The 17,821-nt window shown below is 40.9% G+C and overlaps 1 protein-coding gene across 6 annotated transcripts in view; it reads left to right on the top strand.

Annotated features, from left to right (window-relative positions):
• The window catches only part of RUNX2 (RUNX family transcription factor 2), a 212,466-nt gene that overhangs the window by 98,213 nt on the left and 96,432 nt on the right, over positions 1-17,821 (top strand). For all 6 annotated transcript variants that reach the window (XM_021691894.2, XM_021691895.1, XM_021691897.2 and 3 more), the window contains 2 exons: positions 4,276-4,432; positions 10,365-10,469. In XM_021691894.2, the coding sequence (XP_021547569.1) occupies positions 4,276-4,432; positions 10,365-10,469 (262 nt within the window). The remainder of the gene's footprint in view (positions 1-4,275; positions 4,433-10,364; positions 10,470-17,821) is intronic.

Here is a 17,821-nt window from a genome sequence, read left to right as displayed (position 1 = left end):
TAAACCAGCTTGATACATGGCACATAAATTCCTGGCTTGTATTGAAATAATTTCCATCAAATTATTCTTCGACATATATTTTTAAAATTGTGAAATGGTATTTTATATTGCATTTATTTTTTTCTCTGCAATTTAGTTGGGTTTTCCTAAATTCGAGGATAAATTCTAAAAATTAACGGTAGCATTTGTTAAACTTTTTAATAGTTTATTTGAAGTTATCTTTAAATAATTACCATAGGAATACAATTTTCCCTTTTTTCAATTGCTCTCTTACATCTTTTTATTCCAAAGAAAGATCAGATTTTATCTTGAAAAAGATTGTATTTCAATTTTGCTGCAAGTACAATGTGCCAAATGATATTGGTCTGTAAGAGTAATTGATTGGTTAAAATTAGACTTCTGTCCATGGAAATGTCAAAGGCAATTTTAATTTCCATACAATAAGACCACAAAAACAATTTTAAGGGTCTGAGCTAATTCTGTATTGCTGCTCTTTTAGAGTAATTCACAGATTTGGTCATAAGGAATCTCATACAAAATTTCAGTAGTTTGTAGGGTTAAGTATCCTTTTACTTTATTCTGTACAAGCTATGTATCATGTGATTTAAGTGCTAGTTCTAGTGAGGTGTGCTAAATAAAGGAACTTCTTTCTCTGTTCTGAAATGTTAGGACACAAAATTACTTCCTTTTTCTCCCTGAAATTTCTTGAATTGGTAGACTTTATATTTTAAAAACACCTAGAAATGTAATTGTTAAGGTTTCATCACAAACTATTCTTTGCAGAACGCAACTTTAGTGTTGGGTAGTATGGAAACGACTTTTAATGCGTACTTACTCCTAACTAGTTAAAAGAATGGTTTTTGACTGCTCTCTACCCCTTAAAATGTTTTCCATTGCTTGGGTTTGGTACAGATGAAATGTGTAAAACTTTCTTGATTCTTTTGGTTTTCTTTTAGATAAACACAGTTGAGAATCTCCAAGGGAAACTTTTTAGCTTCAGAGATCTACTTTTTTTTAAAACCCTCTGACATATAATTATACTTCTGATTGATATAAAGTCAAATATAGTACTCCCTCCCTCTTTTCTTTTCCTCAGGAAAACATTAGGTATTTGATTTGGTAGCGTGAATAGTAGAAAAAACCCCATATATTTAGCCATTAAAATAGAGTTCAGCCATAACAGGAAAAGTTGTCACCACATTCTGTGAGCATTTCATTTTTAGGCCAAGTTCTCAGCCTCCTAGAAGACTCACACAATTTGTGATTACCTATTTGTTTTGTTATTAAGTGTAATACGTAAAGCATACCAGTATTTAACATGGTCATTATTCTGCTGCTCAAGCAAAGAAAAGTGGATTTGTGTATTTCACTCTTAGGGATCTTTTCTTTCATATTTTCCCATATTGAATCAATTTTCCTTTTCTTCTAACTAAAAAAAATCCATTATGTTAAAAATATGCAGTAAAATAATAATGTCCCAGAGCTCTTGAAAATCTTTATATTGGGGCAGATTTCTTTATTTTTTTTTAATTTAGCCAGACAGAAGTGAAACCCATTAGCAGTCATCCTTTATCTCTCAACAACACCAAAAAACATCTCAAGACACGAAGTAAAAAATTACATGTTCAATTGAACCCTTTCAGGATGCTTATAAGTTAAAGCCCATGTTTAGCACACAGCAGACTTGGAACCGAAGTTAGCCTCCTCATCTTACAAAAAGTACATCATTGTAATTACACTCTACTTGTACAGTATCTTCTATATTATACAGACTTAAAAAAATATTTCCAATTTATATTGGAAACCTGGTTCCTGGCGATAAAGTTACTTGTGTGACATCATAGCAGATGTGAAAGAGAGGTGGGAAAAAAGAGGGGCCTCTTGATTTTTGGCACATTCATTTTCTTTTGAGCAGTACAAACTTATCTGCCTTCATTAATATGCTTACTGGTTCCATCTTTACTTTGATATCAAAAGGCACACGCCAGGTGCTAAAACACAATATGCTGAGTGTAAAAAAAAAAATGTCAGACGTGCAGATACGTATTGGCCAAACACGGTCAATTATTTCAATGTTTTCAATTGTTCACATTTTTAGCCTTGTGAATTCGAAAAATTGAAAAGCATATTGTCTCCAGTAGGAGTACAACATTACCTCTATTCAGTAGCCCCTTGAGGCACTAGATCAAGCATGCAGGGAGGAAATCATGTTCTCCAGGGATTTGTGCTAGGCCTGGGAGACTTCTCAGATTGAATTTGAGTCACCAGTAGGATAGTCGGTGAATCCCTCTTCTCTGGGACTGAAAAAGTTGTCAGAAAACTAGTTTGGTGCAAGAGCATGTTGCTGTTACGGAAGGATGCTGACTCAGCCTTTAAGTGGTTCTCTCTCTTGGAGTTTTAGCTGTAGACTCACAGACTATTGGCTGTGGGAGGTGGTGCTCTTTACGGAGCTCTTTCTTCAATTTATTTCAAAAATATTTATCAAACACTTATTATGTGCTAGGTACTGTTTGGGCACTGGGCATATGATGTTGAGCAAGACCAGTGAAAGCCCCTCCCTCATGTAGTTTCCAATCTAATATAATCTAGTCTCCTAGGAGTGAGTCTCGTGACTTTGGACTAGTGTATCAAATGGAGTAGATGGATCACTAATATATGTACATGGAAATGAGGATCATTTGAGTACAGTGGGGTGCTGGGGAAGTGGGTTCTATAAGGAAGGCTATAGGGTTTTAAGCCAAATAACAAAGTGCTAACGCGGGCATGGCATTGAGAAACAGCCAAAGAGAAAAGCAAGGGCAAAAACAACAACAACAACAACAACAAAACGATGAGTTTTTTGTGTGGCTGGTGGTCTGCCTGCATGGAACAGAGGGTATGTTGTAGAGGAGGGCTGGGGTGGGGATCATGAGTGAGGAAGACTCAGCCCTAAAGCATAGTTATAGTGTCTGTTTTATCACACTAAAAAAACTTGCATTAATGAGAAATTATGTACAAATTGTATTGGGAGCCTGGAATCAGATGCCTAGGTTTGCCTCGTGGAAATCTCGACAAAGGAAAGAGCAGCACCAGGCCTAGAGGAAAGATCAGTGGGATATTCGCCAGGCAGGCAAGTGCACGTGGGCGTTATTCTCAGAGAGCAGTGGGCTACTCTAGTGGGAACCATTGCTTAGTCACCTCAGGGGCATCCGGAAGGGGAATGAGGAAGAGAATGAAACACTGAATATAGGATCCTGGAAGTTAGTGGAGAAAGAGGCTATGATCAAGGGGCAGGGTCTTGGTAATGGATCAAGAATTGTGTGTCTATGTGACAGTGCAGCCCCTGCACCAACATTCCCTTACCAGCCTTCTTGTTAGAAAGAGGCACCCATTTGCAGGTCAGCTGCCCTTGGTTAAAAGTGTGACCGCCTAGCCTTGGAGCAGTGAAAGTTTGTGGACCTCAGAGACTGATTATCCGGATCCTTACTTGACTGAGTTAATCTGCTGCAGGTTAGCTGTTGAAGATGAAGGAGGAAACTGTGTCATTTCAAAGTGGCAGATGGGACAAGACAGAATCTAAAGTTTGGCCAAGGGCGTATTTTTTTTTATCTCTACTACTCATTTGTCAGTGGCCATTTTCAGCCCGGTGTATACCTTGATTCTGCACCTAGACTTGAAGTTTCGCGATGGCTTTGTCTCTATCCCACCGCAGGGTGGGCCTTCAGTAATTATTTGCAGTGTGATTAAAGGCTGAATATGTAGCCCAAAGTAAGGAGATGAAATACAGTGCTGGATACCACACCATATTTAAGCTTCCATATCGTCAGGAACTCTAGGATTTCACCTCAATGTCTTCTCCCATAGAGCGGACCAGAATTTTTTTTTCAGCCTGGGATCTGGATGAGACCACACCTCAGGGGATCTCCAGGCTGCAGACAGGTGGTGCCTTAATATGTACGATGCCATCTGCAGATGGGGCATCAGCCTTCCTTCTGTGGCATAATTCCTATGGACAGCCTAACATGGGGATTTAATAAAAATGTACATGTATTCTGCGAGGGGTCCAACAACAAATGAAGGGAACTTTTGCTTGCCTTTGAAATGGGTGGACCCTGAAACATGGGTCTGTTTGAAGTGACCTCCTGACCTATATGCAGATGCTTCGTTCCTATCTGCCATGACTGGACTAGAGCACTAAATCCTGATAAGACACATCGTTTGCAAGGGGAGTATATGCTCAGTTTTTAAGCTTTTCTGATGTGCCATTATTGCTGCTGTGTTTCCTGTTTTATGTAGGTGGTAGCCCTCGGAGAGGTACCAGATGGGACTGTGGTTACTGTCATGGCGGGGAACGATGAAAATTATTCTGCTGAGCTCCGAAATGCCTCTGCTGTTATGAAAAACCAAGTAGCAAGGTTCAACGATCTGAGATTTGTGGGCCGGAGTGGAAGAGGTAGGTCTCTGGTTTTTAATATTGGTAGTGGAATAAACACATCAGGATCTCCTGATGGAAATGTAGGCTAGTCTATATACAAATCAGCACCTTCTTCACTGAACAGAATTGCTGAAGGTTTTATTTAAATATGTCCAGATGAAGTTGAGTGTTTTTCTGAGTGCTCAGGCTTTTTTCATTTGTTTTATGATATTGAAAATTCAAACAGTGTTTTCAGAAGAACTAGTCCCTAATTTCACTGGATGTGAGCACATAAGGTCGAGAGAACAGTTGGAGGTTCAAGTTCTGAATTATGAGGAGCCAAATAACGGAGTCAATTGAGTGACAATGAAGAAAGAAAAAGGAATGTATTGGATCAATTTCCTGATAATATCAATTTTGCTCTATGTTGTAGCAAGGACAGCCAGTGTGATTAAAGGCTGAATATGTAGCCCAAAGTTTTTCACTTAGCACATAGGTTACCTCTGTATGAATTAACTTACTTTTGTAATAAGAACCTATTTTTAAAAAGTCATAGTTTTTTACAGAAGGCTTCACATTTGAATCAGTGAATGATGTGTTACCTATGTTACAATGACTATCTAGAGTAGTCTAGACAGATGAGTGATTAAGACTCTAAATAATTTCCACATTATTTGAGGGTCTCCCCCATCTGCATCCAGATTCACATATTGGGGGTCCTTAAAAAGATCATAAAATAGAAAATAATTTCTTTTAGGGTTTTCATAGCTGTTTCATAAAGGGGATTAATGTTTTAAAAAAGTCTCTAAGGAAACCAGTATTTTGGCTTTTATTTACTTTCCTGTGGAGAGACTTTTACTGGTCCTTCACAAGTATTCTCATTTATGCATTTATTGAATCTAATATTTCCATTTTAAGTGTTTCGATAAGAAGCGAGAAAATAGACCACTTTAGGACGGAGGTGAAATAAATTAGAATGACCTATGGAACGACTTCTACCCAGGTTCGAATTAGGAAATGAGAAGCATCAATTTTTAAACCATGTCCGATAATTGCTCTTTAGTTTGGATCAGATGTCATATTATTACCATTGTAAAAACTTGATAAGGGAAATTCAAGCAAGGCTGTTTCCGATGAGTAGTTTTAGTTTACTTTCTAGGAACAGGGCCAAGAAGCTGTACTTTTTAACTTAAAAAAAAAATGATGCATGCTAATGAGATACTGTCACTGAAAGGTTGTTTGAAATAAAATGAGGCTCAGAGCCTCTGGTAGACTCAAAACTAACGGGGTTATCTCTGCATCAGATTTAGTTTACTTTCATTAAAAGGAAAAAAGACACAGCCTATCTCACTGTTGACTGATTAGGTGTGAAGTGTGTGCATTCTTTTTTTTTTTTTTTCTCTTACTGGTGCAGGTCCACAGTACAATTAAAGTTTCTCTTTTTTCTAGTAGGAATCAAGAAACATTTGAACATGATGATTTACCTGCATGCTCTGAATTGCCTCTTTTCTTCTTATGTAACGTTATTTTGTTTTTAATTGGAGTAATGAATTTCAATATTTAGAAGACTGGACACTGTACCTTCCACAGTCAAGCTAGTGTTTCCATTTACCTTGCTTTTGTATTATATAGATGCTGCATAACTTTTCTCTGATCAATTTGAGTAGAAACTACAGCAAAGTGATAGTGTACTTTGTAAACCCTCAACATATTTATTTAAGAAACTTCAAAGAGAAACAAAGGGTGTGCACTGTTTTACTATATTGGCTTTCTGAGTTTTGGCTGGTTTCCCAAATAGCAATTTTTATATTTAAAAAAAAAAAAAAGACAGACTTAACTGCTTGCAGACTTTTCACGCATGGAAGATGAAGAAAGCTTCTTTTGATGAAGTGTAATTATGTCCAAACAGAGCTGACCCCCTCCCCCTATATTTCTTATGATCTTAACTGAAGAAAGTAGGATTTTTCCTTTGAAGCAGCCGGGACTTGGTGGAGGATCTGAAATGCTAGTCGGCTGCCAGAGGCAGGATGGAGAAATTGGTCCAGACTTGTCTTCGAGACTTAGATTGGGGGTGGGGGGAGCGGGTGGAGAGAGAAAGAAAAATTGATTTATCACTAATAATAGATTTTTATATCATGACATTAACGTTATATGAAAGGAAACAGTAATATCAAACCGAAATGAAGAGGACAAAAGGACAGAGAACATTGATAAGAGATACCATTCTTTGGGAAAAAAAAAAAAAAAAAGGTCAGTTTTTCAGTGGCAGGAAACCCTTTAACCTGCCTGGGTACCTGACCTGTTTTCTAAAAAAAAAAACTCCTTCCAGCTTCCTCTCTGATTTTTACACTTCTACATTTCTCTTATGAAGTCTGGATCATCACGTCGCTACCATAGTATTTTTTTTTTCTCCCAGCTATTTACAATTTTCTATTTTGAGAAGCATGAAAAAATAAAGAGTACCAAGTTTCTCAAATGTTAACACTTTTTCTTTTCAGTGGTAGAAAGGTAAATTCTCAGAAATTGAAAAATAGTTTTAGATGTATAAAGGAGTCACTTCACTACTTGGTCATTATGGGTTATCTGATGACTTTTGAAAGTATTTTGAATTAAAAGTAGAGCATCTGTGAAACTTGCATGAAGTTAGGAGTGGCTTATGTTTTTTAGTTTTTTCCTTTTTTCTCCTTTATATTTTAAACAGAAGTATTTGTTTGCTGTTTCAGCAGAAATATTTGGTCCTTAAGTCTTCTTGCTGTGCTTCCTCACTTTTACATCAAACAAGCTGCTTGTGGTCTACAAGCAGTTTTAAGCACCTACAGGGTGCAGAGCATGGTACTCTATCAATCTAAGATACAATCCTTGCTTGCAGTCTTACCCTATCAGACTGTTCCCAATAACCTCTCGAGCTAGGGTAGGATTGTCTTTCAATGACAGTTCCTATATTTATCTCGGAGAATATATGACTTGAGGACATAGTTTGGAACTAGTTCCTAGATGAAGCCAAGGATGGTATAATTAGTTGTCATTAGTGCTAGCTAGCTCCCTCAGTAGGAGCCAACATTTTTATCACTTATGAAAAGTAATAAACAATGGATTTAGAAAAAGGTTTTTTTTTAGTTTTTTAAAAAAAATTTAAGTAAATCATGAGTACTCACAGAAACATTTGACTTAGGAGATGTATTATTATTTATGAGGTGAAAAACCAATTACTTAGTTGGGTAGTAGTTTCTGGAAGTTTCTTGAACATATGTTCATGTTCCTTCTGAAGGGGCAGTAAGAGATAGAGGGAACCTCCTTAATTTTTATTTTAGTTGTCAAAGTACATCTTGATCCTCAGGATTTGATTTTAGAAGATTGTAGTCATGGTTTAAGTACTAATTTCCTCTCCCCCAAACCTACCTCTTTTAAAAAGAAATTTTTACCAGTTCTGCTTTGAACATTTAGGTGCTTTATACTTATAGGGTAAATTTTATACTGACTTTTGTTTTTACAAAACAAAATTTGAATTTGGGAGAAGCATCGATGACTTTTAATATCCGAAGGAAGATGTGAAAATCTCAAATAGAAGTATTCTCAGAACTGGTTTAGATAAGTTCATGATTCGAGATAATTTTAGCAGGTTATTTAGACTCATTAGGACAAGTGAGACATACACATCCTTGCTTTATTAAGGTTTGTGCCATGGATGACAGCTGCCTTGCAAGAACCACCCTTGGAGAAACGCAGTCCTGGCTCACAGACCACTGATCTGACCCAGAACGGCATCTTGTATGGTTTAATCTCACTTAACTTTCAATCTCGGGATTCAGCCTATTCACTCCTCCAGATCTCTACATTGTTTTGAGGTCTTGATCTGGATCCGGTGGCTTCCTATGCAGCTTTCTAATCTCCAATTCTGTACACTTGGAGTTTTCTGTAACTCGTTCACACTGTCAGCTGCCTTTTTCTTCCAGTTAGCCCTAATGTTTATAATAAATCCTCTGGTTCCTAACCAGACAATTGTATTTCTTTAAACCCATGTAACATTCAGTCTATAATGGATGAAATATGATCTATCAGTGACACTTTAAGAATAGATGCTTTCATCATCCTGGCTGAGATATTACATTAGTGGATTTATATTTACTCTTCCTTGGTCTTACAGAGCTGATGGGGACACATGTGGAAAAAATTATCTATTAATTTTTCTAAATGTTCTCTGACAAAGTTTAAAAGAAGAGTGCTCATTTTAAGTCCTGGAAGACCTGGGTTCAGACCCTGATTTTTTCCTCTTATTAGTTGTGTGGTTAAATTACTAAGCCTCTCTGGGCTTCGGTTTCCTCATTTGTGAACTGCAGGTGATGACCCTAACTGGAGAGGATTAGATGAGATAATGTGTATGAGGTGGCTGGCAGTTAGTAGTTTTCTAATCAATATTCATCTGCTCCCCTCCCCCACTTCTGTCTTGTCCCTTTCCTCTCCTCTCCTCTCTTCTCCTCTCCTCTCTTCTCCTCTCCTCTCCTCTCCTCTCCTCTCCTCTCCCCCTCTCCCCCCCCGTCCCCTCCCCTCCCCTCTCCTCTCCTCTCTTCTCTTTTCTTTTTTTTTAATATTGGCCATGGAAAAGTATAGCCAAAGAGACTTAAAACTATATATACTGAGTAACAAATGATGTGTGTCTTAAACATATTTTAGGAACTTACATGATCGGGGTTGAAAAGAAAACCCATTCACTAGATTTGACAGCCAAAGACCTGTTCTACATTAAGCCTTGCATAGAACCTGTTCCACATTAAGCTTTGAAAAGATTGCATTAAACTCTGCATTGCTACATATTGTTTAAGATTTGGGTTTTGATTTAATACCCTCAAGCTTTCAGTAAAGGGAAAAAACAGTCTCTGACCAAAAAAACAAAGCAAAACAAAACGAGCTGTTTCAAGGTCTGGTACAGGAGCAGGCCAAGTGCACGCTCTGGCCCGAGATTGCCACGAAGGTTTTATTGAGTCACTGTTTCACGCCCACCTTTTCCTGTCTTGTAACAGTTTGCAGTTTTGACTATCTGACATGACTAACCGTTGCAAATCTAACTGATTACAACTGTCAGTGAGTCTGTGTAACAGACTCTGGGATCTTCTTCCGGAGAAGGCCAACATCCGTGTCTGCTCCCAAACTTCTCCCTGTCTTCTTTCCCCCACCTCTATTCATCACCTTCAGCTCATTAATTTGAAACATCAGATGTCGTATTTCAATGAAGCGCAACCTTGGCTAAAAGCACCGATTCCTATTTATGTTGGGAGACATCATGTACGTTTAGCGAAAAAGAAGTCACTGTCAGAGAGTTGGTTCAGGATTTGACAGCAAGGATGTATGCTAGGGCAGGGGTGGGCAGGGAGGGGAAAAACTTTGTTCCAGCGATGATGAAATCATCATACCTCGGGCACATTAAGGCAGGACGGGAGACACTGGCTCCTGTTAAAATGATTCCCATAAGAACCTTCCTCTTTCATCTTCTTATTGCAGTGCAGTTAAGCAAATGAAATGCTAAAGCCATGTGAAGTAAATAACACAATCAACAGTGATTTACTATTGTTCTCTCATGGGGTCACGACCTAATCCTAAATAAAGACTTCTAAAATTGTCTGTGTTTGGATGTGTTCCTGATGCTGGAGAGAACTGGAAGGCAGAGAATCCTCCTCAAGTGGACCAGCGTTTTTGTTTTCATTACCACTGTTGCTACCCAGCGGCTTTTTTTTGGGAGTTGGAGCCCTCTTGTATAGCACTGCGGTGAAAATGATCTGTATGCTCAACGAGTTTAATCACTCCGTAAAGTGGCCATCAGAGGCTCTCTTATTGAGAACAAGGAGCCCCATCTCTTGTGTTTGTTTCATTAGCTTCTCAGAGATGCTCGGGAGCCATCTGGACAGCTGTATTGCTCTGTTATCCCCGGGACTGTCTTTTTATATTCACTGTGGATTTTCCCCTTTTACATCTGCAGGCAAGAGTTTCACCTTGACCATAACTGTCTTCACAAATCCTCCCCAAGTAGCCACCTATCACAGAGCTATTAAAGTTACAGTGGATGGACCCCGGGAACCCAGAAGTAAGTACTTGCCTTCCTATTGGAAATGGTAACAGGGGTGTGTGGAGACCCTATGAGGAAAGGGTCCCAGAGCAGTTAGGGCTAATTTTACGTAAACGGTTTCTTTGCCAGGTTTGCTATCTGCATGTATTTTGATGAGGGACAGTTAGCAGAACTTCACAGTTAGTAGACGATCAAATTACACTTGTAACTTTGCCACAAAATTGCTAAGGCTTACCTAACTTGGGGGACATGAGCGGATAAGTATTCAGTCACTGTAAGTACATGCTAAAGCATTGTGCTCATCCGCGGTACACAATAGACAGGGCCGAACAGACCCATGAGAGCTGAGGAGGAAAACAACAGACTGAAAAATCTTGAGCTTAGTCAAAAAGCATTTGCATGTGTTTCCCATGGTCTAAGAATGTTTTAACTTTTTAGCTCGCCCACTCAATTCCCTTTATAAAGAGCACACTGCTTAATTACAAAGAATTTATTTGCAAATGATAACTTGCTTGATTGTTACAACACGGTTGTTTGGTCATGTTCTGGTAATTGTTATAGATAGTTTCTTTTAACAGATAGAGTCAAACCATCTCTAAATCCGCCTTGGTGTGTTTGTCTGTCTGGACATCCAGAAGGTTGATTGGGCATTCGTTTAAGGAAGTACACATAATCCATTTGGGCCAATATGCATTTTCCTCCTAAATCTAAATTGAGGCAGGTTTTCTCCCCACCCCCCACCTCCAAAACCAATTTGATCAAACTGGGTACAGCAGCATTTAACTGCATTTAGGGATTAAAGATTATTTGATATATATGACATGAAAACTGACGTGCCAGTGGAAACGTACTGAACTCTGCCTTTGATGAGTGAATGCATGGGAGTCCCAGCCGTTGGGTTTAGAGAGTTTAATTTGGTTTGTGGTGGAGGTACAGCTGGCTGAAGTATTTGTTATATAATGATACACCTGCCTGGACAGAGAGAGTGACCTGTCTTCCCCTAAAACTAAGAGAAAAGGACTGATCAAGTCTTTGCCTCCCCAAGTAGCATGTCTTTTAGCAGCGGGAACTCCTCTTGCCGCTGTCTCTTTTCACCCAGGCGCACTGCTTGTCTGAACCAGGGAGGTTTCCTGCCTCAAAAGCCAGTCTTTGAAGTTTTTCTTTTCTCCTCCTTGCATGTGTATAGCTTCTTCTAGGTTCACAATGTTGGGTTAGTGCTGGCTCCGTTCAGGTTGAGAATGCTCTGTTAGGTGGCCGCCACACAAGAGCCTCCGGTCGCCCCGAATCTCTGGTCATGAGAGCCAGTGGTTCTGCAGTGCAGGTGACTAGAACCGAGCGGGGCTGTCTTGTCTGGTTTGAGCTTTGGCTGACGTTCCTGGACGGCCGCGAATGGGGGAAGATGCCTTGCGATGGAAGCCACTTGTTACCTAATTAGCCCTTGAGTTCCTGAAAAGGCAGGGACATCCATTTCAGTCATGCGTAAAGCAGGACAGTAGTCTTTTAACATTTAGCGCTACTAATACTTATCTCTCTTTTTTTTAAAGATTTTATTTATTCATTTGAGACACAGAGATACAGAGAGAGAGAGAGAGAAAGCATGAGCAGGGAGAGAGGCAGAGAGAGAGGGAGAAGCAGGCTCCTCACTGAGCCAGGAGCCCGATGTGGGGCTCGATCCCAGGACCCTAGGATCATGACCTGAGCCGAAGGCAGACGCTTAACCATCTGAGCCACCAGGCGCCCCTAATACTTATCTCTTAAAGATGTTTCCTGCTGATCTCAGCAGCTTTTCTCACTTCTTGGAAAAACCATTAGTGTGTGTGTGCGTATGTGCATGTGTGTGTGCTCCTCTGTTTGTGTGTGTGTCCATACACTCAAGAGTTGATGTTCAAAAGTTGATGGTTGGGAGAGGAAACAGGGAAGGGTGGGTGGGTGCTGCCCGGTTCTGAAAGGGGTGACAGAAGGTGAGGAAACGGGGTAGCTTCGGGAGAGTCACTTCTCTCTCGGGTGAGGATACCGTTACCTCATTCCCAAGAGGTTATTGGCAGAATTAATCAGTGGATAGGCTTGCTGCCCTGTAAAGGCAGAGAGGTGCTCTGAAAGCAAGGAGGGTTCAGGGGAGAGGGGCAGATGGTGTATATGTGACCTGAGTTCAGGCTCTGGGTGCCGAGTGTGGGAGGGGAGCAGATGCAGACCTTGAGTCGCAGACCACTGAGTAACATTTTTCAAGGACCAGAAATGTGTGTGACAATGTGATGTCATTTCTCTGACATCATGAGGTGGTGTGCCAAACTCAGTGCCTGGATACAGGATGCGTAGGTGTCAGTAACATTTTAATCCTATAACGTTGAGTCTCTATACTGGATTATTTCCCTCTGCTCTGCTCTTGGCCATCCTGAGCATGAGTGCACAGCACTCTTCTCAGCATTGTTCTTTAAGTTTTCACATCCCAGTTTTGAAAAACGCCTGGGATTTTCCATTTTCTTCAACTATAATAGGATTTGGATTGATTGGTGCATATATAATGTTAAATGGAGAATCCTCCAGAATGTGTGTTGGCAAACTTTTTCTATGAAGTGCCAAATAGGAAATAATTTCTGCTTTGTGTGCCATATCATTCCTGTCACAAGGACTCCACTCTGGCAATGGAGCTCGAAAGCAGCTTCAGCCAATACATAAATGAATGGTTGTGGCTGTGTTTCAATAAATCTTTATTTACAAGAATAGGTGGTGGGTCTGATCTGGCATACAAGTTGCAGTTTGTCAACTCTTGCTCTAGATTTCAAAGTGGCTTATGTTATTAACCCTTGACAGAGTAGGGCTTTAGAAAAAGGCTTTCCTGACGGGAGAGAAAAAGACAATGCAATTGTTTTTAGCCTTCTCTCCAGAGAAATGATGTATCTTCAAATAGTGGTTGTCATAGAAATAGTATCCATCTGTTTATCATTGTAATGGTTTGATGGAGTTGAGGATTTTATACCATTGATTCCCGTTAATGGAATTTCACTCCTTCCTCTGGAGATCAGAATATATATTGAAAAGGCTACTTTTGGGAGATTGGCTATTTGGACAAGGACAAGTTCTGGGTTAACTGGTTGGGTCTTCATTCAGCCTCACATAGTGATTATAAAGGTGTGGGCTTTGGTGTCAGACTGTCTGGATTGAAATCCCAGCTCCCCCACTGACTGGTTCTAGCTGTATGGTGGTAGGCCAGTCACCTGACTTTCCTTTGCCTCAACTTCCTCATCTGTTAGAGTGAGAGTAACAACGGTCTTTTCCTCACCGGTTGCTGCAAAGATGTTAAATGATGTCATGTACATAAACTATGTAACACAACGACTGTCATGTAGTAAGTGGTCATTAAGTGTGAGCTATTACCATATAAATTCCCGTCAGTGTCAGGAGTTTGCTGTAGAGCTTTGCTTATAGTACGCTTCCAGGAAATAGATACCATCTAGACTCTGCTCCCTCGCGTATTGTTATTTTTTTTTCTTGCAGACGGTTTTACTAATTTCTGCTCATTAGTAAGTGACACCAGTAAGTGTTATAAACTGTGCCTTGAGCAGGTAGTCATGCTGCCTGGGGACAGCTGTGCAGAGGTGATGATAAACATAATTTGTTTGCAGCGAAGGAGAGTCCAAAAGAGGATGCTATGGCACTCTGCTGAGGCCCCGCTTATCAGCACATCTGCCAAGACTTGCTTTTCACTCAAAAATCGGAGAGGCTTCATCCTTCTGTGTTCTCTGTCTGGCAGCCGAAGCGGTGCTGTCACAGCACAAACAACTTCTCTCCTTAATATACACATCTGGCGTTGGCAGTTGGACGAACTTCATAAGAGCACATGATCATCACTCATTACAAGATTAAAAAGTACCCCATGGCATCATTGATGTTTTTTCACTTTGATCTTTTGCAGTTGTGATTCATCTCAGTTATAAAACTTCCCTTTAAAGGAACACAGCCGATGACTTATTAGAACCTTCATCTTAAGTAGCGTAAACATGAAAATGGTGCACATCTCTACAAAATGCCATTTGTTTTCTTTGCCAGCTTATCATTTTAAGACATGACATCATACCTCAGATCCCAAATTTGTAAGTCTTGTGTTTAGGCAAGACGTTTTGACCTCCTGTTGGCAAGTGAGCTCGAGCAATTGCCGTGTGCTCTCCAGCGGGAGAAGTCGGTGGGGAGGCAGCAGCGACAGTAATGCATGTGGATGCCCAGCTCTTTCCAACATCAGTTTCTATTAGGATCCTTTGTTCCATGTGTGCCCTCGGTTCCTGCTGCAGTCTGATTTAAAGGATTTCTACGGGAAGGGGAAAACCTGCTTAGCAATGTCAGAGTCGTGGTTCTGAGTTAGGGAAGAGGGCTGATGGAAAAGGTATTATTGGCTGTGCAGAGGATGGAAAAAATACATCACCTGACACAGTCAGGATCCTTTGAATTCTCTTGCTGTTTTTTTCAGTTATCTGTTGCTAAATAACATGCTGTGCCAAAAACATCATGGCTTCAAACAACAACCAGTTTATTATTCCTCAGGATTGGGTGGGCTGCCTGGGGTTCATCTGGATGGGGGTCTTTCGTGTGGCTGCAAGGAAGATGGTGGCTGGTGCTGGAACATCCATGATGGGTGTGTTCTTATGTCTGCTGCCTTGGTGAGATGGCAAGAAGGCTGGGCTTGGCTGGAACGATGGGACAGCCTTTCTCCCTCTCCTTGTGGTCCCAGAGCCTTTCCCCCTCCACGTGGCCTCTCCACGCGGTCTCCCCAGCACAGTCTGACTTCTTACATGGTACATCAGGGCTCCCAAAGGTGCAAGAGTGGGAGTTCTTAGGCCTTCTTAAGGCTTTGTAAGGGTCAGAACTGCCGTGGAGTTACTTCCTCCTTCTACTGCTGGTTAAAGCAAGATCCAGTTGCAGCCTAGATCGAAGGGGAAAAAACCCATAAAGACATGAGCGATGGGGACAGTGGTTCATTGACTCACCAATACCATCAACTTCCACAAGTGCTTAGATGGCAAATGTCATTGATGCCACAGGACACAATGATATTTTTGAGGTATCTTCTTCTGAAAGGTCTCCCGACTTTCTAATCTGGAGGACATTTAAAATTCTGCAAGGTTTTCTATCCAAAGTTTATAGGATGTGTGCAGCACTCAAAGGGGGAGGACAAACGAGGCTAGGGATGAGGCTTGGCCGTGGTACTGTGCTGCTTTATTATCAAGAGAGGAGGTAGTTCAAGTCCTGTCAGCTTCTTACCAGAGTCTTAAGGAGAGAGCTGAGTCTCCAACCAATGCCCTCTAGTTATATTAAGTCACAGTCACAGAGGCTTCCTTCCCCACTAAGATCCACTCAAGAACCCAACCATCAAAATCACAAAGGCTTCACCTTACTTTCCCACCCACCCCAGTTTCTTTTAAAAAAAAGAAATTCTGCAAGGTGACTCCAAGTTTTAATTATAGTAGCTTCCTTTTGAATTGAAGATATTTGGTAATTATCAGATGAATTAAGGGTGAGTGTTACCTTGGGGTGCTTGGTATTAGCAGGCCAAATCAAGGTGCACCGGATCAATACTTGTAGGAAAGAAGAACATTTGCTGTTTGAACAAAAAGAGGTTATTAGCTTTGCCTGGCAACATGGCAAGTCTGTAGCAGAAGTATTTTATGAGCCCTCAAATGGACGAGCCTGGAGGTTTTATAGTTTCTATCACCCAGCTTTGGAAGTTCTCACTTGCCAGCACATCTGTGAACCTGATAACCTAACACACATGAGTGGGTATCTAAGAATTTTTGCGTGCTGTGCCCTAGGGAAGTAAATCATAGCTGCTCTTTAAGGAGAGGCCAAAACTGCCGTCTGTGAACTTACTGCTGGGACACTGCTGTTCACTGTCGACCAGCTAGCTACCTGTCCTGACCTGGTGGGAGAAGGAAGAAGCATGGCCTCTTCTTTCCTACTGACCAAACTCCTTTCCTACAACTCTGCCCTGCTTGGCTGCATTTTTTAAAAAAGATGTTATTTATTTATTTATTTGAGAGATTGAGAGAGAGACAGAGAGAGAGAGAGAGAGAGAGCACACTCTCGTGCAGGAGTACACGCATCAGCGGGGGGAGGGGCAGAGGGAAAGGGAGAGAATCCCAAGCAGACTCTGTACTGAGCGTGGAGCCTGACTCGGGGCTCGATTGCACGACCCTGAGATCATGACCTGAGATCATGACTTGAGCCAAAATCAAGAGTCAGATGCTTAACTGACTGAGCCACCCAGGTGCACCCCTGCTTGGCTATGTTTTGACTTGAGTAGGGGCTGGCACTTAGGTGAGGAAGATCTATCTGGAAGTGCAAGGTAATGTTTGTATTCCTAGGACTGCCTCAGCACCCTGGCTCACTCAGCTTGTCGGGCTGAGGTCCTCAGCCAAACTGGTTTCTTTTCCTGCTTGCGCGTTCTCACCTGGGCAGCACAAATTTACAATTCTTCAGAGATCGTTTTATTATTCCATGTTCTTAAGTCACTTTTGGCTGCAGACATTTTACCTTATGAACTTAAGGTAACAGACTTAAACAGAACAGGGTGGTCTGGGCACAGCATCATTTAATTTTTCTCGAATTCTGTTCTACCTAGGCCTGTTTGCCAGCCCTGTGGAGGGTAGAGAGAATGGAGGGCTTGGCCTTTTCTCCTCCTCATTCCCATTGGTGTCAGTGGCAGCTTGCCTTTCTCCTCTGCTACTCTTCATCCCAATTGGGTGAAAGAATAGGCTTTTTTTTTTTTTTTTTTTATGGTGGTTGGCCCATGCCCTCTGCTCATTTATAGATGGTGGATGCTTGTGTAGAGCTTGGCCACATGTGAAAGGTAGGGAAAATGTAAAATGTGTTGGATGGAGGGCTAGCAGAAGAATTTTTTTAAGGCCCTCCGACATCTCTGGATGCATTTCTTGCATTAATCATCTTTCTGTCTGTGCAGATAATTTGAGAAAATCTTGATAGGTCTTGTACCATACTCCTGATGCCACAGGCCTGAATTTTAGTCCTTAGTGCAAAGCATTAGTAGAAAAGCCGGTTACTTCTTGCCTTGCAGACTTTCCCTGGTTCTTCATTGTCTCTGAGTGCCCAAGGAATGGAAATTATGGGCAAATGCTGTGTTTTGATATTTACAAGTCAGCAAATATAAGCCGTGGTTCGATTGTCATTAATATTAATCATTCGGTCACTAGTATATAAAGCATTGTTGAAAATCTTTGACTGAAGGGAATAATAACAGGTAAAAAAAAAAAAAAAGCTGTTCCCTTTTTCCCTTTCATGAAGAAGGATGGGGCAGGGGGGCGGTCAGAAGCACTGGTAGAGGTCATGTCTGGTGGTTGGTGGAATGTGCTCTTGAGAAGAGC

The sequence above is a fragment of the Neomonachus schauinslandi genome, chromosome 8, assembly GCF_002201575.2.
Source record: "Neomonachus schauinslandi chromosome 8, ASM220157v2, whole genome shotgun sequence".
Classification (NCBI taxonomy): domain Eukaryota; kingdom Metazoa; phylum Chordata; class Mammalia; order Carnivora; family Phocidae; genus Neomonachus; species Neomonachus schauinslandi.
This window is presented reverse-complemented; position numbering and strand designations above follow the sequence as displayed.